Below are 24,721 nucleotides of genomic sequence, written 5' to 3'. Positions count from 1 at the left end.
CTCTATTTCAATTTAGACTTCGAAAGATAGATAGAAAAGAGTTTGTTTTTTAAAATTTATGGGGAAATTTTGGGACGTTTTCTATTTTTTTCGTAGAAATCAACCAGAAATGTGTTTTTTTATACATGAAAAAGTTTGGGAAAACCAAAAAACAACGGGAAATTAAAAAATATTTTTTTTGGTGAAACTTTCCCTATTTTTTTGGGCTATTTGAAAAATTTTAAATGAAATAAAAAAGCTTTAAACGTTTGGGTTGCCCTTTTCGAAATTTGTCGACCAAAAAGAGATAAACCTTTGATCTGGTCGTTTCTTCCCGCAGGTTCTCGTTTGTTCAGCTTTGAGTTTGTTTTCTGTTGGGGGACCTTATATCTTATTATGTAAAATAGCCAATAAAATTTTAAAAATTTTTTTTTTTTCCAAGCCCCGGTGGTTTAAACTTAGGGTTTTAACCCCCGGGCTTATGGTTTTAAGTCCAAAAAGGGCATAATTTTAAAATTGGGAAAAACACCTATGAAGGGGGAATTTGGGGTTTAAAAAAAGGTTTAATTTTTCAGTTTTTTTAATGGGGGTTCATTTTGGTTTTTTAAATGCACCGCTTTTTTTTTCCCTTTCCGAAATTTTATTTTCATTAGGGATTATTAATATTCCGAAAAAGTTGCAATTGCCCATTATCAGAAAAATTTAACTAATTATCTTGAATTACATTGAAAATGGCCCCTCCCCCTTACTAAAACTGACATGAAAATTTATTGATAGGTTTTAAGAATTCAATGGTTAATTCTTTTTTTTATATTTGGGAATATACACATGTATGTAGTCTAAAGCCGGGCCAGCCAAAGCCCTGGGTCTTCTTTTACAGACTTCTATTATTTCAACCCTTGTCTCATTACTTTTAGATTTAAAACTTGCTAATTTTTAAAAAAAGAATATTGAAGCTTTTTTTTAACATATCCAAGAGAAAGCTATGTGACATACACAGAAATCTTTATCAGCGATAACATAAATACTACAAGTTCACATTTTTGTGAATTTTCTTAGTACATTGTTCTGATTTTTAAAAGTAAATTTTTAAATACTTATAAAACATGATTTGCCTTTTATGTTAGGCCCTACACTAAGTCTTTCTTTGTATTTTCTGACATATTTGACTCAAGAAAAATTTAAACTAATATGCATGCCCTGCCCTTGTTTATTGTGTGGTTAAAAATGTTACAAAGAATCAAAAGAAATGGACAAAAAATGTGAAAAAAGATTAAGATTTAGAATTATTGTCAGTTAAAGATAAAAATGTAAACACTATTTTGATAAACATATGAAAACATCAGGCTTATGTGGCCTTAAATACAAACGGCAACATTCAAACAATTTGCAAAAACAGATTTTATTTTCAGTGCCTGCTATATTTACTTAAACTTGTTGAAGATGAAAATTCCTTGTTCTTGATTGCATACAAATGCATTAACAACTATCCCAGTCCATAAAGATTTCCAAAACGATTTTAAATAAAGTTTAAATTAAAACTTATTTTTATTTTTATTTTAAAAAACCAAAATCATCAAAGGGCTGAAAATAGCTTTTTGGGTAAAATATTTCATGATATTTGATATTGGTTCAATTGTTAATTACTATATAAAAAAAGTGCCATAACAGCTACCTCTACAGTGTGTGGTACATGACTTCACAACTAATAAGATTGGCCCCCATTTGGCTAGCTTGCTGCCATTTTAAAAAAAAAAAGCTTCCTTAAATAGCAATTTTCATAAATATTAAACAATACAGAATCACTTTGATGTGTTAAATACTCGAATGATTCCCAAAAATTTTTAAGGGACTGAATTTTTTATATTTGGGAAATACCTGTAATGATTATAATAGCAATAATGATATAAAATTTTCAACTATTTTCAGACTCTGGGAAGAGCGTGTGAAAAGTTATGATAATGAGTAATTAGAAGGCTCCAGAGGAAGAGGGCGAGTTTTGATGTTCTCAATGATGAGACATTCGGAAATTTGATGATGGTTTTGGGTGTTCACTAGTTTTAGTCATTTTTGTAAAAAATTTTAAAAAGTTATAATTTTGAATTTCAGGAAAGCAATTAGGCAATTGATTATGATTTGGAGATTTTGGAATATCTTTTTTTATTTTGCTGCACAAAATACCTCATTGTATTGTTTTATTACCTAAAACTGAAGTTTAAAATGAAATATTGTAATTATGGGGGTTATTTGATACCCTTTCTGTTGTCAGGTTTATATACAAAGTCCTAAAACAATTGTCCCATTTGTAAAGGGTTTATTTTCAAATGCTTTTAGAATTGAAAAGCCCAAAAGGAATATCTGGTTAGAAAATCAAAGGTTTTCAATGCTTACATTTAAAAGGCTTTTAGAGCAAGAATTGAATTTCTTCATGGAAAATTTTATTATTTTGACTAAATACAGACGGTCGTTTCGTTCATAAGATTATGGCAAAACAACTAATTGTTTGTCTGACATTTTTAGATGATTTTGATTTTTTGGGAAGAAACAGACTGAGAAAATTTTTGCTGAAAGTATACCCGACCCGGAGCATGCCAGCCACCAGCATAATGACTCAGGCTTCAATACTGCAGAAAAAATCCTACAGGACACAAGGAGGTCAGTTTAACAATTATAATTTTTTTCTTTGTATTTTGCAAGGTCAAATCATTTAAATTATTTTGGGAAAAGGTTTTTGGCAAGTAAAAAGGGCTTTTTCTTTAAAAAACCAAATCCGGACGGGAAAAATTTAAAACCCTGGGTTTAAAAATCAACCACTTTTTGTTATTGCTTTGAAATTGCATATGTTATGATAACTGATTTTTTTTAATTTGAATATTTGAAAGGGGGTTATGGAGAAAAAACAGTTTTTAAAACCATTTGATGGGGGATAAATAAATGATCTGATCCCGCTATACTCAAAGCCCAAACCCTATCCCAAAGGTTTTATATTTTCCTCATATCTATAATTGATTGTCATTTTGTCAAGGAATTGACTAGTAAATTTATGTTTTTGATGCCCTGAATTGGATAAATGGATAAATATGTTTAAAAGTTGAAATTGATTTTTAGCTAATTACTTTTTGATGAGTAAATTCAAGACAAAATATACTAAAACATAAAAATTTTTTTTTGTAGGGGTAGCTTAATGAATGGTTTGAAGGTTTAAACATTTTTGCAAAATACCTCTTTTAGGGATATTAGAGGCACATTATCATGCCATTAATAAATCTTCTCAGAAGTTTTATATATTATTTAAGATACATGTTACTTGATGATTAAATTTCACACAGTAAGTATATGACTTTTGTTACAGTATTCTTTAGAATTCCTGTGTAATGTTAAGTTTTCTCCAGAATTAATGTGTTCAGACATCAGAAGTTTTGGGTTAAAATAAACACTTTTTGGGGGCTTATGAGAAATATTTTATTATTTTTTGCAAACTTACAATTTATATATTTTGACTTAATTAAGTTATTAATAAAATTCAGTATATTTAATGCATCAAACATGAATGTGTTTATAGCAAACAATACATGATGATACGATAGGAACATTGTACATTTGTTATTTTTAACCCATTTTATAAGAGCAGAGATAATTTTAAAAAGTTTGTAAGAAATCAGCATTTGAATATTAATAGTTTTATTCCCATTCTAAAAAGTGGGCATTTATTCCACAGAGACAACAAAACTTGGACAGTCTGTTTGGACCTGCGTCACCACCATCATTCTTGGATGCGGAGCATTTAGTTTCAACCCACCAGTAAAAACATCTGGGGCTCACCTTTACAAGAGATACAACAACCACCCCAACATGTCAACAACATACAATCATTGTTTGACTTTGCCAAGTCAGCTAACTCTGTAAGTGATTTCCATTAGGCACAGTGCAAGTCTCTTTGTTTGATCAAAACCATTTTCTTTATCAATCCAAAATAAAACATCCATTTTGATAGTTGTTATGAATAATATATAAACCTTAAAACTGGCGTTAAATGTTAAGAAATTATTCAAATAATAATTACTTAAATTCAGCATTTGAAGGTTATTTGATGATTATGAATGATAAGGAAGAGTGCAATAAGTTTAAACTAATCATTACATGGAATTTTACTAAAAGGATGCTCCAGTTGCTTCAAATCCACGGTCCTCACTCACGATCAGCCCCCATGGTGCTACCCAAAGGCTCAAACATTGGAAGAGATTGAAAATTCTCTGCTGCGTAAACCAAAGGTGCTGACAGCAGAAGAATTAGAGAGACAGTTACGTGGAGAATCACCAAGTCATCCATCTTCATTACCTAATGGTCATCCAATCCCTCCAGCACAGTTTAATATCCCACCTCCAAACATGGCCTCTTCTCTTCCCAGGCAACATGTAAGTAATCTTCAAATATAAGTTAACTTTTGATTTCGGTTTGAAATATTATTGATAAAAATTTCTTATGCTGATCATTTATAGAACCTTTACTTTTGTTACACTGTAATCCCAGTGGATTTTCAACAAATTTTTACTTTCCTGTAATCAATGGAAAGAAGAAGTGCATTTACACTTAATTGTGTTTCTGTTTACTTTAATGAAGACCTTAAATTTGATTTAGATTTTTTGTAAAGACTTACTTGAAATCTCGAGCTTAGGAAGACACAATCAGTAAATAATAATTGTATGAAATATTTTCAGCCTGCCTCAATGGTACATGGTCCCCCTCCAGGTATGAAGGGAGTATCAAACGGTCACAGGTCACCTGTATTTGGTACCCCTGGACCTATTGGGACGCCAGTACGTGTAGCAGCCTTACCAGGTACACCGGTCAACACTACACCTCATCAATACAGAAACAGGCAGTCTCCAGGTATATGTTTACTTCCAACTTTATCTACAAAGTAGTATTCTAGCATGTACACCTGTGTCAAACCTTTTAATGCAATATCTTTATATTAGACTGAATATAGTGTTATGTAATGGAATGCTTAACCTTAACTTATGTAAATTTAGACCATTCTTATATTTGTTCTGCTTTTAAAGCATAAAAAAAACTGTAAATTCACTGTTCAGATTTTGCAAGAAAGGGAGGAAATTGTAGGCATGTATGTTTGGTGTGTAATTTTTGTAAGGAGTATGTTTTTTTTATTGTTTTTTGTTTTTGTTTTTTTTGAGTGAGTTCTTTAGTGATACATGTGAATGTGATATAATGTATATAGTGGATATCAGTACAAGAGAATAATGTGATTTGGTTACTGATATATAGGAAACTAAATGGTATCAACAACACAGATATTGGTAACAAAAACTTACAAAGTTCAACTCTCCATTCTAGTTTGAAGTTATTATTATCTTCTATCTAAAATAACTGAGTAAAAGAATAAGTGTTGAAAAGTGATGATCAAATAGGTCCTGCAAAATTTTAATTGAAGAAAGATATCAGTAAGATGCTGATAAATAAATAAATTGTGAAATTAATTTTGGATGAAAAATAATTTTACTGTAGAATATTGGTTGTTACCTCCATTGCCAAGTTTACAAAAGCATTTGGTTAAAAATAGAAAAAAAAATTAAGACTCAATCCTTGTCAATGTGACAATTAAAAAATTGATTGTATTACAAGATATCCTATTAAAGTTTAATTCCTTTAAAGGCCATCTCAATTAATTTTGTAATTAAAATCAGTGAAACAAAATTTTCTGAACTTCAAGGCCAATTTATAGCATTCAAATTTCAATTAGTAAATGACCTTAACAAAAAAGAAAGAAAGCTCGTTAGCATGTTAACCCATTACTTCATGAGCATTTTGTGAAAAATGGCTGTTTTCATTGAAAAGTCTCCCGTTACAAGTTCAAATTGCTATAATACTATAAAAACTGCTTCAACACTAATCAAACTTGGCACAAATGTTGACTGGACCATTGCCCTTGCAACAACATGCTCAGGCTTAAATTTTCTGTTACCATGGCAACGAGGGGACATCTCAAAATTGCCAAAAATCACTATTTTGCGTTGATTTTTTCCATCAAAATTGATTTCAAAGTGCTGCAACTTCTCAATGGATTGAGATAGAGTCAAATGCTTTTCAGCGTTGGTTTTACGTTACCTTATGATGAATCTGGGGTCATTTACAGCCTCTCACAAGTCCAAAATTTTCTTGGCGAGATGAGGGGGACTCCGCCCCCCTTCAAACCCCCCTTCTGGCAACCCCCTGATGTATCTATTAGTTGGGGGGCCGCGCCGAAAAATAGGTCACTTTTTTTAACAACATTTCTCAAACAAAACAAGTGTTTGGGGCCTAAATAAGGCATTTTTTCATCATTTGAGACAACGAAAAAGGGGGGGGGTGAAAAAGGCGTTAAAAGGCGTGTATATGAAGTAATGGGTTAACAAAGCTTCTTAGCATGAAAGAATTTAAAGTTCCTGATTGGACTTGAACACACAGCTGTGAAGGGCAATTGTTTTTTAAGTCGGCAACCTTAACCACTGGGCTTTGAAGCCTCTTGAAATTTATAAGGTTTCTCTTTCTGTTGCAATCTTTCCTACTCTGGAATAATACAACTCTTATTCATTCTTTAAAATTTTATTTATTTTAATTTTTAACATAATAACTTTTATTACTTATCTCAATTTAAAGTAAACTGATACAAAAACAAGATAACAATTCCTTTTATATCCAATGCACTGCACATAAAATTCATGAAATAAGTGAAAATCATGTCAACATAAACCTGCTAGTGCTAAAACCTAGCGATAACAGTAGTTCAGTGCCAAGCTGGTGGATCAAAATAAACACATTGCGTTTTTCACAACACTTTCCAGTCTTTTTGTTAATCAAATATGTACATATAAATACCATACTTTTTGAGACAGATCAGTATTATAATAAATTTTACATGTTATAGATAACTAACACTAAGTATGTGTTTTGAAATGTGTGTAGATAGTTATTTAATGAGCATTAATTTTGTTTTGTTGTGTACCCAAGTGTTAATGTTAACACGGAGATCACCTGTACCACGTTCTCCAACACCACCACCCCTGTGTGTGAGTCCAATCCCTCGTACACCACAGATGGTAGGCGTGCCATTTAGATTTATGACTCCATATGCCAGCCCGAGTCAGCCTAGATATATAGGTAGTGCATGTGTTTTGCAGATGCTTATTTCAATTGTTCATTAATTAATGTTGTTTAAATGTTTAGTCATCTGCACAGTCTTTGCTGCTTAATTCTTATAATTTGATGCAGTTTAACATCCATATCTGACTTTTACTAAATTCTAACAACTTTTTTCATTGTTGCCCACTAGTAACTCTTTACTTAGTTATTACACTGTTAAAAAGTAAAATATTAAGATACAATCTCATTTATTTCAGTTACCAAAATATCTCTTTCTCATGAAAATACATGTATATATTTTCTATTGCCTTTGTTCATATTAATAGAAAGTCCTTTTGGATTGTAGCATAGGAAGTTGCACAATGATTTTCAAGAGTTCTTAAACATAGCTAATTTTGACCAATCCATAGAAAAAATAGGTACATAAACTTTTAAGGTTATGTGATTATTTTGTGAATGTCATTGGAAACCAATAAGAATAGCATTACCTATAAATGATTTCATAGATTTTTTTTGCTTAAAAAATGCCTAGAAATAATTTTTTGTCTCAAGATATGTCAGGTCAAGAAACTTGAAAGGGTTGGGTCTCTATATATTGCTACATTAAAAAAAACATTACCTTTATAATTTTGAAAATAAAATTTAGTTTTTAAATTCCAATAACATTGATACCCCTTTATAAAGCAGGCCCTCTATATGATTCAATCAGCTGAATTAGATTTTTTTTTAATTTTACGAGGTTCAGAAGAGAGCATGATACTGCCATTGTTTAAACTAATCTCTTGTTTAACTATAACCATTGTTTCAGGTGGTCAGAATTCTCCATGTTGTCGTATAGCACGAATACTCAACATCTTTAAAGAATGGAAATCACAAGATAAATGTTAACTTTATTAATATGTTGACATTGTTCTATTGTTTCAGTTTATCTAACAATATTTATTATTCTTGGAGATATCAGGACATTGTTTTAAATTCAGATTTGAAGAAATATTTTACGACTGTGTAATTTTATATGCTCTCAATATTTATTTAAATATGTGATAACCATTTTTAGCAAGGCTATTGGGATAATAAGGAGAGCTATTGTACTCTTCAAGGCGTTGGTGTCACATTTTAGTTTTTGCGTGCAAGTTGATATCTTGAAAACTACTGGAGGGAATGGGTTGAAACTTCACACATTAATTTGAGAACATATAGAGGATATTTGTTTGTTTTGCATGTAAGATTGAAATATAATTTCACTGAGTGAACACCAGATGTAATATTTTCACGAGTGGCGTAGTCACGAGTGAAAATATAATAGCTGGTGTTCAAGAATGAAATATATTTCAATCTTATATGTAAAACAAATAAATTTTCTTTTTATTTCATGCTTTTTAAGTGATTTTAAGTATATTTTTACTAATTTTGCCGCGTAACGTCACGCATTCTCCTTTGTGACGTCATCACATCATGACGTCACATCATCAATTTTGAAATATAGGTCTGATAAATTTCTCTAATTTTGTTACATTTTTAGCATGATGTATGATGGCATCGACTTTCTTTTCCTAAAGAAGCAAAATTTACGCATGATTGCATTTATTTCTACCTGTTATTCCATTTAGTTATGATTTTCATTTCATCCGCATTCAGATATAGTCCGGCTACAGTGAAAATTATATTTTATAAATTTCACTAGTGGTTTATCAGAATATAATCATCTGATATATTACAATAAAACACCGGAAAGCATGAAATAAAATAGAACATCACTGTCCAAAAACGGATTTTGACAAAAAATGACCCTTTTTGAACTAAGAAAATTCTACATTATCCAGGCTCTTGTTTTATTGTCAGGCACTTTTCAATAAAAATAGGTTTGAATGAAATGGTTAATTAATGAGATAATATATTCTATGATATTTATTGTGTAATGAGGTATACATCTGTAAATAAAACAGAATGAGGCATTTAATCTCTGTAACAACCTATCATAAGATTTGTATGTTGACAGTTGCACACTAAGACCAGGACAGCCACTCTTCAAAGACATTTACTTCCCCTGATCATTGGTTTGGCAACTTCTTTAACATACCATTCATTATTGCTAACTCATCTTATAGAATTTCAAACTGTGGCCTAACAATAACATTTGACTGTTCTATGGTTTACTGTTTCACTCAAGCATACCAGTTTATAACAACTATGCAGAAAAAGATAATAATTCTCATGTTAAGTCAAAGTTATAAGATTACACAGCTGTGAAATGTCCTGAATATCATCTAGATCTGTTTGTTTTACTTGCTATGTTTACTGTACATGTGAACTGTAATATCTTATATACCTATGTTGTGTTCTGTTCTTTAGACTGTTATTTTTCTTATTTTCAAAGTTCAGTGCATTTTCTGATTTCCAACAAATTAGAATTAGTATATTAGAATTAATATACATGTAATGAAGCCAGTAATGAAGGTCATTCTGAAGAAAGAGAAAAGTGTCATTAATTGAGAGGATGAATTGTAGAATAAATTTTCTTACATGTGCTGTTATTTGTCATGTAAGGAAAGAAAATGATTTCTTGTAGAGGAAGGTTTTCTTGATAAGATGTTTTATTGGTGTTTATCTGTAATTCTAACACAACCAGCATTTTCCCCAAATGAACATAGAAGGACCGAAAGTGTGTGTGTAAATACAGTTAAACTTCGTTCGCTCGAACTCGGATCGCTTGAATACCTCCCTTCGCTCGAACTCATCGCCCAGTCCCGGCAAAATTCCTAAATAATATATTGTTCTAACCCGGATCGCTCGAACATCGATTGCTCGAACTCTCGAACCTGATCTTTTGTCCCTTCGGCAGATATATAATGAAAATCACACCTTTTCGGTAGAACACAAAAAGACAAGTCGACATGTCCTAAATAAATGACAGTCGGCGACACATGTTTTTAACACCTCGTGATTATGACAAAGGCAATGAAGGTTAATTGATACAAAATAAGAGGTGTTGTAACCGATTTTTAGCTCGACTTTTCTATGAAAAGGGGAGCTATCCTACTCGCCCTGGCGTCGGCGTCGGCGTTAGCGTTAGCGTTGGCGTCACACCTTGGTTAAGTTTTTCGTACCACCCCACTTTATTTCAGAAGTATTACAAGTATGGCTTTGAAACTTACCATACTTGTTCACCATCATAACCTCCATCTACAGACAAGAGTACATAACTCTGTCAAGGTTTTTGACAGAATTATGGCCCTTTTTTGACTTAGAAAGTGTATTGAGCTTGGTTAAGTTTTTTGTACCACCTCACTTTATTTCAAAACCATTGGAGGTATTGCTTTGAAACTGACCATACTTGTTTACCATCACGACCTTCATCAACAGACAAGAGGACATAACTCTGTCAAGGTTTTTGACAGAATTATGCCCCTTTTTGACTTAGAAAATACATTGAATATGGGTAAAATCCACTTATTGCCTTAACCCTTTGAGATATTGCTTTGAAACTTTTAATGCTATTTCACATCATTACCCCCATCTGTACGCAAGAGAAGGTAACTCTGTCAAGGATTTGTTTTAAAAATTAAGGCCTTTTATCGACTTAGAATCTTGGTTAAGTTTTTAGTACCAGTCCACTTTTTGACTGAACTGTTTGAGATATTAATTTGAAAGTTGGAATACTTGTTTACCATCATGGTCCCAAAACATGGGCAGGAGAAGGTAATTCTGTTAAGGATTTTATTTGAATTATGGCCCTTTTTGACTTAGAAACTCAGTTAAGATTTTCATTCTTGTCCACTTGTTGACTTAACCATTTGAGATATTACTTTGGAAGTTGGAGTTCTTATGTGCCATCATGAGACCTATCTGTAAGCAAGAGAAGATAACTCTGTGAAAATGTTTCTTGATTTGTACTTAGAAATTCCTAGTTAAAGTCTTGTGTGCCCTTAACTGTCAAAGTTTTGTTTTATAGGCAAGCACTAAAAAAGTCGAGCGCGCTGTCCTTCTGACAGCTCTTGTTGTTACAATAATATTGATTATTTGCCGTTTATGGTTTGCCGTTTATGGTAACGATAAAAAGAAAAGAACTTGTGAAATAAGTGAAATATGCAAAAGTCAATAAAGAATGACATTTATCCGGACGGCTTTAATTACAACCGTAGTTCATGCAACGTGAATTGTAATAGTGTTTACAAGATGCATGAATATAGATTAACACAACATACTGTTAATACTTCTGAATATGACATATTCGACGAACAAATGTACTAACAAACAATTATATTTACGTAATGATAGTTTGACCTCGGTTGGCTCGAACTACCGATCTCTCAAACAAATTTGCACAGGCCCTCCGAGTTCGAGCGAACGAAGTTCGACTGCATGCATTAATATCAGTGTTGAAGATCTATATTTAGACCAGTGATGTAACCATTAAAAATGCAACGTGTTGAAAAAATACGGAAACAAATCAAGGACAATTTGTTGGGGATGTATTATTTCTTAAATATGAGTTTGATTGTAAATGTACTTGATAACAAATGTAAAAAGAGATAAGAATGCCATTTTGTGAAATATATAAAATGATTGTGTACTTTGTTTTGTTGAATTTACATACCATGTTTTGGTTGTTATTAATATAAATTTCTTCATTTTATGTAAAACAAACTACCGGTAGATTTATTATTATAAACATATATACAACAAGTATGGTATTATTTCAGCAACACCAGGTCGCGGTTTATCACAGCCTATAGGTATACCTCATGCCATGAGAGGACCTCCACCAACCAACAGTCCCCAGGGATTATATGGTAGTCCACAGGGACCCTACAGCAGTCCTCATCAACAAAGGTCATTTTACATTTCATGATTATCATCTACTTTATTCCCTTTCATTAAGTCAAGTTGAATAAATTGGTAAGGAGAGGGTGCCTTGAATTCTTAATTTTAAGGCCTGGTTGAAGCACATGTATCCCCATTCAAATTTTGTTGATGAAAGTAAATCAATGCCCAGTGTTCGCGTTTACTGAGTAAACATATCAATTTACTCACTAAAATTGCCAGGGAGGAAAGAAAAAAAGGGCTGTTGAGTCCCTGGGACGAAACACTTTTTCCCCGATAATTGGTCAATTCTCTCTTAAGTTTTTTTGCTCTGCTTGAAAATGATTTTCTATTCACTTTAAATAAATTGTATTATAAGAACTTGACTTTCACCTCATTTTGATTTGTTCCCTTCTCTTAAGCAATGCAGATTAATTTTCCAAACCTATACCAGGAGCAAGTGCTCGGCCTTGTTTTGGGCCAACCTATCAATGGTATCCGCGAACATCAACAGTCACAAATTTGATTGTATTATGAAGTTATGCAAACATTGACATTTTTGTAATTGAGGACTCGTTCCATTTGAATTGGGACGTAACAGATCTATTAGCACTGAGTCCCAGGTACTCAGTAAAGTTAGGGAAAATCGCTAACACTGAATGCCTTTGGTCTTCCAAATCTATTTAAAGGATTTATGTATAGAAGTTTGCAGTTACTTGTGGATAAATATACCAGTAACATCACTGTCTGCTGGTTTATAGCCGAAAAACTGTTCAACTTCAGGGATCATTCTAGTCAGGATTTTTAGTGAGAGATTTTCTCTCATTTGAGAAATTTTAATGAGAGAAATTAGATTTTTGTGAGAGATTTAATTTTCATGATGGGTGAGGTTAAAAATATGGAAATTTCTAACTTTTTAAAATCACTGTACATAAAAACATTGTTTATCTAATGAGGATATAAGAAGATGTAGCTCTGTTTATTACAGTGATTTTTGTTTTCAATTTTTTAACACATCCTATGCCTTTTCTTTTGTGAATTTTTATACATAATAAAATTCTAATTGTGAAAAATAACATTTATTCTGAAATATAAAAGAATTATACATGGATATCTACTACAACTATTATTTGCAGCCGATGTTCCTAATGGACAACACTGTACTGAAGTGATTGTTGAGATTTGAAGAATATTTTTTATAACCTTACATTTTGTTTTCTTTATGATTCTCTTCACACACCTCCCTCTATTAAAAAATATTCATTGAATATGTGACCTGCACAAATAGTGACAAATATCTCCATATCCACTAATATAAACAATACCTAAAGTAATTTTTATTCATAAACATCATTTTAAGTGTTATAAAACACCTTTAAATAACACTCAGCTTCCTTTCAGTATTTTTTTTTTAATCACGACATCGCGAAAATATGTGACAAATGAATATTTGTCTGTTTTCCGCTGAAACATTCACAATTCTAGCTGTTGCTGATTGCAATTATATAAAATCAAATATTTTTTGTTCAATAAAAGAATATTTATTATCGGCTATTTTATCAGGAATCGTAAAACAAAATTTTTTAATTTGTTCTTTACGGCAAAATTTACCGTGGTTGATGTGACATTTAGAAGGCAAATTTTACCGGTATTTGTTTTTTACATGTCCATTTTTATGTTAATCTGTGTCTAACAATTTTTATTAAAATCAATTAAAAGTGTTTTGTGTAAATTCTCAACTTACAGATAGATAAAGGTTAGCCATCATACCGTATTTCTGTATGGTGAATTTGCGGTCTCCGATCGGCAATTATTTTAAGCTAAATAATTTAAAGTGTTGGACTACTTTTTGTTGTTGTTTTACACCAATTTCATTAATAAACAATTTGAAATCAAATTCTTGATGGGAATCATGAATTTTGCATCATATTTTTGTGTAATTTTAACATTTCTTTAGATTGTGATTAGACATTTTCCGCTCAAATTGCTGTGCGAGATTTTCTCTCATTTCACAAATTTCTCTGAGATTTTGGTGATTTTTTTGCGAGAAATCGCGGAAATCGCCCCCTAGAATGATCCCTGCAACTTGCAAATATGTGTAAAAACAAGCCGTCTTATAATTGTCATGTTTTGAATGTATAAATTTACAAAAGTAGATCTAAATTCTTAAAAGGAATAGTTTAAAATATATTTTATTCATTATAATCATGCCAAATGATTAATGATATATTTATAAAGCTGTTGAGAAGATATTACAATAGTATAAAGTTTTGATGTATGTTTTACATATAAACATCTTGCCAGTCTGATTATTGTTAGCTTGAACAATGATTCAGCTATATGTACAATAGTGTAAAGTTCAATGATATGTTTCAGGTTCCAGCAACCAGGAAGTTTCAATGAAGTTTACAATAACAATAGAAATAACAACAATGCATACCAGTAAGTACAGTCTTGTGTATAGTAATCTTTTATTTATCAGAGATTTTAAATATGTTGTACTCATTATGACAGTTTATTAAACAATGATATAATATGATTGCCTTGATTATGCTCAAATTGATATTGAGTAAAAACTTGACAGTCAAGAAGTTATGGTTACCGACTTTCACTCACTTGTCCCTTAATGCTGTGGGCTTGATTCCAGCTAGTCAATTAAATGTAAATTGAAGCTATCTTATGAAAGGTTGTTGGTTTTACTTGAATGTTCTCTCTTAATGTGAAACAATGCACATAAAAGAAAGAGTATCTTTCACCACTAGAATAAAGCTGGAAAGTTGGAAAAGTGACACATGACATTTGCTGTGTTGGTGTGAACAAAAACCCAAATAAAAAACGAAAAGTGAATATTCTCAAATATCATTTATGTACATATGTTGTATAGATTTATTGTAAAGAAGGGAAATATATGTTTGCAGGTCATCTCCTCATATGAAAGCCCAGTACCAGGAGAGACAAAGAAATGATCAGGCCAACAACAAAGAACATAGGTCAGTTTCTCTTATAGGCATCTGTAATACTTATCTAAATATATATTGTTAATTTGAGAGATTATAGTATTGTATCAAACCAAATTTGATACAATCACAGCATAAGATGATGTTAACATACTAAAGTTCAGAAAAATTTAAATATAATTATGTCAGATAAACTGTAATCATTAATTGTTCTGAAAGATGAAGATGTTTGAATATTATTTCTTATTTCTTTTAGTGTTTTTACATCAATGTATAGTAAATCATTGTGCTGTCACTTCATTAGCATTAAGTTAAAAGGTTATACATATAAATAAAATAAAAAATTGGTGATTCTATTAATGAACAGATTTAATAATAAGTATAATTTTACCACCATGAAAGCTTTTAAATTGCCCAATAATGCCCACATCAGAAACATATTTTACTACATCAAGCTGTCTGACATTATAAACTAAACTGTACATGTATATATGATACTAATATCTGATGACAGGTATCACCGTTACCCCTACAATCAGAAGTACGAGTCCCGTCAAGAACACTCAGGTCAGCGTAAACGTGGCAGTAAAGACGAGGATAACTATGCAGGATTAATGACCCAGAAAGAGAAAGAATGGATCATCAAGATACAGCTGTTACAACTACAAACAGACAACCCTTATGAAGATGATTACTACTATGCTGTAAGCTTTTACCTCTGTCAAACATATTATTTTAGTGAATTTTGTAAAATTGCATCTTTTCTGTTGAAGGTATTAGGATGTTAACCTAAAAATGTTCAAATTTTTCTTTGATACAATGTGACCATTTAATGGATAAAGCTATGTTATAACACTAATAATGTTTTATCAAATGTTTAAGTTGATTAGTTTTAGACGTCTCCTGATCCTATAATAAACAGCGATGTTCAGTCTGATTATCAGATTTAAAAGAAAAACATAAAAATTATGAAAGGGTTCCACTAGCAATAATACTGATAATGAATTTTTGACAAGACTTTCATTTTCTAAATAATAATTAGATTTCCTGTCTCACCTACCAGTTTCTATTTAATTAATGGAACAGGTTAGATATGGTATATATTTTATGATATCAATGTATTTAAATTCAGTCTTGGTGCTTGAGAAAGAAGGCAAAGGAGTTAGAGAAAGATGTGAAGGAAGATTCAGAACGTAACCTTATAATACCTTTACTCGCTAGAGCAGAAAACAGAGTTTATAAACCAGGTATACTTAATGCAGTTTAAAATAATTATACCCCCACAAACGAAGTTTAGGGGGGGTATATAGGAGTCAGTTTGTCGGTCGGTCCGTCCGTCGGTCGGTCCACATCATGGTTTCCGGACGATAACTAGAGTTTGGAATGAGGTATTGTAATCAAACTTGGTATATAGCAACCTTATGTGGAAACTCCGGTTGGTATTGCATTTGGACCCCCTAGGGTCAAGGTCAAGGTCACCGTTACTAAAAATAGAAAAATGGTTTCCAGACAATAACTAGAGTTAGGAATGAGATATTGTTATCAAACTTGGTGTATAGCAAGTTTATATGAAGACCTGGGTTGGTATTGCATTTGGACCCCCTGGGGTCAAGGTCAAGGTCACCGTTAGGAAAAATTGAAAAATGGTTTCCGGACAATAACTTGACTTAGGAATGAGATACTGTAATCAAACTTGGTGTATAGCAAGCTTATATGAAGACCTGGGTTGGTATTGCATTTGGACCCCCTAGGGTCAAGGTCACCGTTACTAAAAATAGAAAAATGGTTTCCGGACAATAACTAGAGTAAGGAATGAGATATTGTTATCAAACTTGGCATATAGCAAGCTTATATGAAGACCTGGGTTGGTATTGCATTTGGACCCCCTGGGGTCAAGGTCACCGTTAGGAAAAATAGAAAAATGGTTTTCGGACAATAACTAGAGTTAGGAATGAGATATTGTAATCTTATTTGGTGTAAAGGAAGCTTATATGAAGACCTGGGTTGGTATTGCATTTGGACCCCCTAGGGTCAAGGTCACCGTTACTGTGTTACTAAAAATAGAAAAATGGTTTCCGGACAATAACTAGAGTTAGGAATGAGATATTGTAATCTAATTTGGTGTAAAGGAAGCTTATATGAAGACCTGGGTTGGTATTGCATTTGGACCCCCTGGGGTGAAGGTCAAGGTCACCGTTAGAAAAATGGTTTTCAGACAATAACTAGAGTTAGGAATAAGATATTGTAATCTTATTTGGTGTATAGGAAGCTTATATGAAGACCTGGGTTGGTATTGCATTTGGACCCTCTAGGGTCAAGGTCACCGTTACAGTGTTACTTAAAATAGAAAAATGGTTTCCAGACAATAACTAGAGTTAGGAATGAGATATTTTAATCAAACTTGGTGTATAGCAAGCTTATTTCGAGACCCCAGTTGCGATTACAGTTAATTGAAATATTTCTTTGTACACAGTTGATAGTTTGTGTTCAAATTTTTCTTTAGACTACTTTTTTTCTTCAAAAGTCAAAGTTGCTGGTGGGGGTATTAATCACCTTCAGTGATAGGTCTAGTTAATTTTAATCTTCAAATTATCCTATCTTAATTGAATAATCAAATTTCTGAAAGTTTCCATTAAAATTTTAATTAATGTTTTCCACCATTGAAGTATTTCCATTAATATTTTATTGCAGCACATTTTGAAGGGTCTTTGGGTCGTTTAACAACATCTAGTGTTCATAATCCACGACAGATTATAGACTTACTTGCTAAAAGTGTATCAGAGACAGCAGCTGGAGTTAAAAATTCCACCAGTAATGTTGGTAAAGAGTTGAGAAAGTCAAGACAGCTGTTCATGGATATTGAAAAGGTAATTCTCTTCTGCTTCATTGTAAAAAAACCAAACATTTGCCTATGTATCTACATTCCCAGATATGTTTAAAATACATATAATATTTCTTTAATCATATTTTAATGATAGAAAAAGTTTAGGCATACACATACTTATATAAAGTAGAAATTGAAGCTACATTTCCTGGGGTTAGAATCTTTAGAATTGAACTGGTCTACTTAAAAGGAGGTAAAGTGTTTTCTTTTAATGATTATGTCTTGTATGTAGAAGATAGCCAAATATTTCAACAGATTGCAGATTGGTTAGATTAAAATAGAATAAACTTTTCTAAGATGTATCAATTTTCTGTATATAATGTTTAAAACATTTTAATGATGTAATATTTCAGGGATATAATCTGCTCCTGGATATAGATACATTAGAGAAACAGATCCTTGCTCTTCCTGAAGATATGAGGTAATGTCAAATATTATAATGCAGTTGTTATGTTAGTTTATACAAATTTGTTTTAGTATGATTATGTTGGAAGCTATAAGCTTATTGAAACACTCTCGAATCTGTTCCGGGAACCAACCAGTAATATGTTCATGAATGTAAAGTTTCTTACTCAAGGAAACAATGGCTTGCCTCTGACAGGATTTGAACCCATGCGGTCAGCAATCCTTAAATTACTTGTCAGACATGCTAACCACTCGTCCACTCAGTGTGTTGTGTTGAAAATAAATCATAGTTTTTAACCTTGCATGTTTATGAACAGTGCTAATCAAAGACTTCTGTTTACTTCATCTGTGTGTACATAAATAATTTAATGATGTTTTATATTGTATGACAACAAATGTAAGAGTTATCACATAACTAAAAATGCCAAAATTAAACAAAATTCTTACAGTTTGACATTTTGTATGGCTTTATATGCTCCCCAAAGGGAGAGCCTATATAAAAGTTCATTATTTGAAATGAAAGGTGTAGATAAAATATGACTATTGTTTGTGTAATGTATTTTCAGGAAACCACTTCTGGAAGAGAGATCTATTAGAGTGGATTTGTTGTTTCATTATTTACTCTGTGATGGTAACTCTGCTGCCTTCATGCAATATATGAATGTAAGAAAGGGTCGTAGCCTCACTAGACGAGCCTTGCCATATCTTGATAAGGTAAATGTATACTCCTATATTTCCTCTACACTTAAAAGTAAACAGGTCAGGCACCTATTGAGACTACTATACATTGATATAATTATAATACATAATAATGTTTAGTAAAAAAATAAAAATCTGAAATAAAGTAAATGTGATGATAATGGCATTGTTGGTAATTTACAAAATTTCCATTAGATTCAGAGTGACCTCTCTTAGTCAAATGGCTCGAAATTGTCGGACAAGAAATTTAAAAAAAGTAAAATTAGAATTCTTTGTTTTACATGTATTAATGGTTCATGTTATTATATTATTGTAGGTACAGTCAGTGGGTATTGTATCTTTGGTATGTAAGAATTTACAACAACTTATGAAGAATGACCAGGCTGATGAGGTATGAGATTTATTGTAATGTTGAAAAAAAAAAATATAATCAGTTCAATAAAAACAAACGCTTTTCTTAAGCTTTCGACGTTTAGTCTTCTTCAGAAAAAATTGACGTTTATAAAATAACAAATGACAAATGACGCAACGTCCGTTTAACTATACGCTAAACAGAACGTGACGTTAACGCGGGAATAAAAACTTTGTCCAATAAATACAGAATCTTTCATGAATATAAATACAGCAATATACAATAAATTACACATATAATATGGATCTGCACATGTGATACAAAAATTCTCATAATTAATAATAATAAAAAACCTTGATATGAGAAAAAACATACTACATGTATATGTATACCGGCTCAATAATGACAAATAGAGGATATTGAATGAGTGCAAGTTCAACACTGAATTTATCGCACGAGTTGAAAAAAACTATATTATGCGAGCCTCTGGCGAGCATAATATTATTTTATTCAACGAGTGCAACAAATTCAGTAATGAACTCACACGAATTCAATATTCCATTTATCATATACCCAAAATAAATACCGTTTAAAGTGAAATAAGAGTCATTTTTCATTGACGCGCCTATAGTGTAACGATAACATTTAGCGCGTCTAAAAAATACAAATACATTATATTAAATGTTAAACGGTTCTGTTAAACAGTTCTAAACTGGTGATATTAGTTATTTCTGACATGATTGGCCACATATTTAACATTAAGTATGACTTTTATCAATTTTAAATATGGAAATTTGTGAACAGAAAAGCATGCAAATATGCATCATGATTGCTTGGTTTTTGATAAGCATGACTAAATGCATCAAAGTAGATTGGAGTTAGTCAACTGCAATGATGACCCTTGTAATTTCATTTATATCAAAACATAACTGGGCTTTGGCTTCACCTGATTTGCAAGCACTAAAAAGGGTCCATTGAACCTCTAGTAGTAGTATTTAAGGGTATTATCAGTATTGCAAGTTATACTGGTGATGGCAAGAATTAATATAGACTATTTATATTTTCTGTTAGGGCAGGACCAGTCATATTCTCTAATGTTGATTAGGTTTTATCATATATATGTATATTGTAGAGATTAGAGGAACTGTTCCTTCCATGTGCCAAGGTGATTGAGTCCTGTAACCTAGCAACTGTTGTCATGTTTGTAGAAGATATCCAACATGAAGAATCTCCATCCACTACAAAACCCATTGCAATGGCATTACAAAATAAGGTTTGTCTCCTCCTGAAACAATCTAGTAACAGATGTTTATTTTACCTAGATTTATTTATTATAAATTTTATGTACAGTGTGTAAAATTTGACATTAAATCCTAAGTATAGTGTTTTCATAATGGTAAAGAATCTTAAGTAAAAAAGTTCACGCTTGCTTAAATGATAAGACTTTTCCTGGTTTCTTCATTTCTGTTTTAACATTCAGTTCCAGAATTTCGGAACAGATGTGTTAGACAGTAAAAAGCATGTGACAGTTAGATGATTTTTATAATTGTTTGATATTAATAATTGATATATTAATGTTTTGTTTTTGATTTTTCAGTTTGGCAGTTCTATGTTGTGTGTTTTATTACATCAAGGTGAACATATATACAGTACAACTTCACCTGTTGATCTTGATAGTAACTTACAGAATGAATGGTCAGTATCAATTGATATTATAGTAAGGTATAATGTTGATGAAAGCAGAATTATGGATGCAGTTTATTTTGAATTTAAGCTGTCATAATAAACAAGGCCCAATGGCTTAGATGTTTGCCTCTCACCTTTGTAGTTTCAATTTCTACATGGGACTTTGAATTCTCAGTTGTAGTCATCATATTATATACATACGACAATATTTATGGTTGTTAGTTGATACAATCAGATAAAGTAACTACAGTAATAACTGTATTAGATTTTAATGAATCAATATATAGAAAAAAACAAAGATTATGCCAACTTTTGCATCAAGTAAGCAGAAGACTTGTATATAGTCTTACATTGCTTAACAAATGTAAATTGTTTTTATCCAAGACTTTGTATTAGCATTTTGTATGATTTATTGTAATTTATAAAGAGTTGTATGGTTTATTGTATTTTATTAAGAGTTTGTCATAGTAATTTGTATGCTTTATTGCTTAAAAAAAATAAAGAAATTTGAATCTTAATCAAAAGATAATATTGTAGTTTGTTTTTGTATATTTCAATATTATGTTATTACAGGGGTGAATTTGTACATGATTTTGCTGGAATCATGGCTACACTGCCTCTAGAGTCAATTGTTGCCCCAATTCAGACACACTCTGACATATCGCCACATCTAGAACGGCTGCTCAATAAACGTCTGATGGCCGTTGTCGAGGACAACCTGAAAATCTTCACTCACCCTCCTGTCGTGAATGAGTCCTGACACAATAAATCAACGGCAGCCTAGCTGATTAAAATGAATCTGGACTTAAAACAGTTTTTCAAGTTTATAAGCTTTGATTTTATCAGGATATAACTGACTTCACCTTTAAGGGTTTTGCTTGGTTCTCATACCTTATAATTGGTTTGACATACATGTGGTATCAATTATTTACACTGTCACATCATAACACAGATGTTTGATGTACCTTTGTGATAGCATTGACCTTATATTTCTTGAGTATATAGTGCTTTAATTATCTCAACAGCTTCTCACATTTGTATGAAATCTACTTTCGGCCCTACACATTGTGTGGTGTGTTTATTCAAGTTTTCTGAAATGTTCTATATATAACATACACATAAAGACATTTCAGTGTTCTAGTTCTTCAAATTTTGGCAAGAATACATAGTTATGTTTATATTTCAGGGTTAGTACATCAATAGTTTGATATAGATAAGAATCACTTGCCTGTAATATTTTTCCTTTATGTAATTATCTGACTTGAAAAATTACCTATGAAGCTTAATATTTAATATACTCTCTTATGAGCCAACCCGTTAAACAAGTACTATTTTCTTTTGAATTTCTGTAAAAGTATGTTCAAAATAAAATATTTTTTCTCGTTTTTATATCTAGGTATTAAGGAGTGGTAATATAATTATGTAACCTTCAACATGAGTGCTTTCTCCATTAGATAAAATTTTACGGTTAGTAGGCGTATGTTTATTTTTGTTTCTACAAATATGATTTTTATTACAGTTCAGAATTTAATAAGAAAATGTAACTCTTTTTTTTTCATAACATTTTATTACTGTTAAATGCTAAAATCTTTGTTAATAACTCTAAAGAAATAAAAAATGGTCTCAAATATATATTTTAATTAAGTAATAATTATTTCTTATGAATCAGTAAATACAAAACATATACAAATTTGATTACAAAATAACTTAGTTTGTCTTTTTTATCCAGATATCAAATATTGCTTTTTATTTTTCTTAATTCTTTTCTTCATATACATTATATTATGTTACAGGTAAAGGGTAAAGCTTTTTGTTAGTAACTAGGGAAGATAGGGTTGCTTATACTGAAAAAAAAAACTTTAAAAAAACTTTATTGAAAAATGTTGTATAGTCAGGTTTACTTTAATGATGGTATTATTGTGATGTTTGGAAAATTTCAGAAAATAATTGATTTACAAATTGTAACAAAAACCTTTACATTTAATGTTAACAAAATACTTATAACAAGACAGACGTTGAATTACATAGCTAAAATGAACTTGCTGACTGAAATCTTTGATTTCAATTATTTCTTGGCATTGATTTAGAGTTAGCTTCACAAGATGACAAATGATGAGATCATTTCTATTTAAATGAAATATCTTTGAATATTTTTAAAATATCATTCAGGAAGTATGTTTTCATAACTGTTTGGGTCCTTCTGTTAAATTTTAAGCACAGCTAAGCCCACGGAATGATCAAGGTGAGCTTTTATGATCACTCACTGTCGAGTCATTCCTCCACACTTCTTGTTAACTTCAACTCGGTGACTGGGCCAGTATGATCAACATTTTGATAGAAATGTTCCATAAGTGATACTCTGTCAAAATTGTAAAAAAAAAATGTTAAAATTGTAAAAAAAAAACAAAAACATATGCCAAGATAGCTCCAATAATTCTGATAAGTTAAAAACACAGCCGCTGGGTGTGTGATCTTTTCCATGTATGTATATAGGGAAAACTTATTTTTTTCTTCAAAAAAATAGATTTTGTTTGATTTTGACATTATTTAACAGAATTGATTCTCAAGTGACCATCTAGCAAGATTGTTAAACTTAAGTAAGCATGGCAATTATAGGGGTAGGCTTACTGATGTATGTATAGAAATAAAAAAAAATCATCTTGGTTAAATCTGTTGATCAGATTTTGATATAATTAAACAGAAAAGACCGTAAGTGACTCACTACCAAGATTGATGAATTGATTTTGATTAGTCAGAAGATAATGCTCTTGGTTTGTGGTTGTTAGCAATCTTATAAACTTGGGTGAGCAATACCGGACTATCACAACCATCTTATTTATCTAAAATGTTGACTTTTTTAAGAATAAAGAAAAAGGACAGTGATTCTTAAGTTTTTTTTGATTGCATTTTAATTTCTTCTTACTTATTTTACAACATTCAAATTACATATAATTATATTGTCTTACGTCTGGTAGGTGGTTGTATATATAAAATTCATCAATGTTTCTACACTTAAGTCTCGTTTAGCTTACACTTTTTATATTAATCAATGTTAAGAAATAAGTTTGTGAATGTTTATCAACATGTTTGTGACAGTTTTTGCTTTGAAACACATCTATGTAATGCTTATTTTCAGCTCGCTACTGTTCTAATGCCATAATTTTTCTGTAATATATCGGAATTTATTATTTTTTCACAAATTTTCACAATTTTGAAAGCATAAGATTTCTCTTGTACCTTTTTAGGTGAAATGTAAATTTAGCTTTATATAATTAATATTTCTTGAATCCTCCAGACTTTTTGTAAGATTTTTTTTTTCCAATGAAATGTTTTTAATTTTTAGAGCCTCGTACACATGTAGACAACATGTTAATGTCATCACTATTTCAGTTAAACAGTTTATATGGCGTCATATAAAGGTATTGAACTGTTGTGACCTTTGCACTTTTCTGTTCCCAAGTTTTTGCTGTACATTTTGTGTACTTTATAACCTGTAATTTGTATACTCGGCTGATATCATCATGTTGTAAATCTTTGTAATTAGATAATTTTTCCAAAAATGGGATTTGTATATATCATATTTTGTAATGAGACCTTTATGTTAGATTTTTTTCATAGACTTATTTGATAACTTGCTTACATAAAACTAGACCTGTGGGACGATATTTGTTTAGTCCAAAGGTGACATGTTGTTAGACCTTTAAAACACAGGTGGGTAATAATATATTACCTTTTTTTCATGGAATTATGCATCATTTTTTTGTTCCCTTTAAAAGCAAAATATTGTACAAATAAATCTATGGCTATTAGCATCTA

At 31.2% G+C, this 24,721-nt stretch overlaps 1 protein-coding gene across 1 annotated transcript; it reads left to right on the top strand.

The window, feature by feature from the left end:
- Positions 1–3,679: 3,679 nt before the first annotated feature.
- On the top strand, positions 3,680–24,721 carry LOC132722443 (protein PAT1 homolog 1-like; the record flags this gene model as incomplete). Its single annotated transcript, XM_060706953.1, is given in 18 exon segments — positions 3,680–3,772; positions 3,774–3,885; positions 4,138–4,394; positions 4,698–4,869; positions 6,988–7,137; positions 7,928–8,002; positions 11,823–11,952; positions 14,299–14,364; positions 14,841–14,912; positions 15,394–15,583; positions 16,012–16,126; positions 17,571–17,746; positions 18,117–18,184; positions 18,735–18,882; positions 19,184–19,258; positions 20,352–20,492; positions 20,817–20,914; positions 21,479–24,721. Coding segments are annotated over 18 exon segments (2,325 nt in total), but the record flags the coding sequence as incomplete, so codon positions are not given.

The sequence above is a fragment of the Ruditapes philippinarum genome, unplaced genomic scaffold (assembly GCF_026571515.1).
Source record: "Ruditapes philippinarum isolate M1 unplaced genomic scaffold, ASM2657151v2 ctg5450_1_1_1_1, whole genome shotgun sequence".
Classification (NCBI taxonomy): domain Eukaryota; kingdom Metazoa; phylum Mollusca; class Bivalvia; order Venerida; family Veneridae; genus Ruditapes; species Ruditapes philippinarum.
Note: the sequence above shows the minus strand (reverse complement) of the source record. Positions and strands in the feature narration are given on the sequence as shown.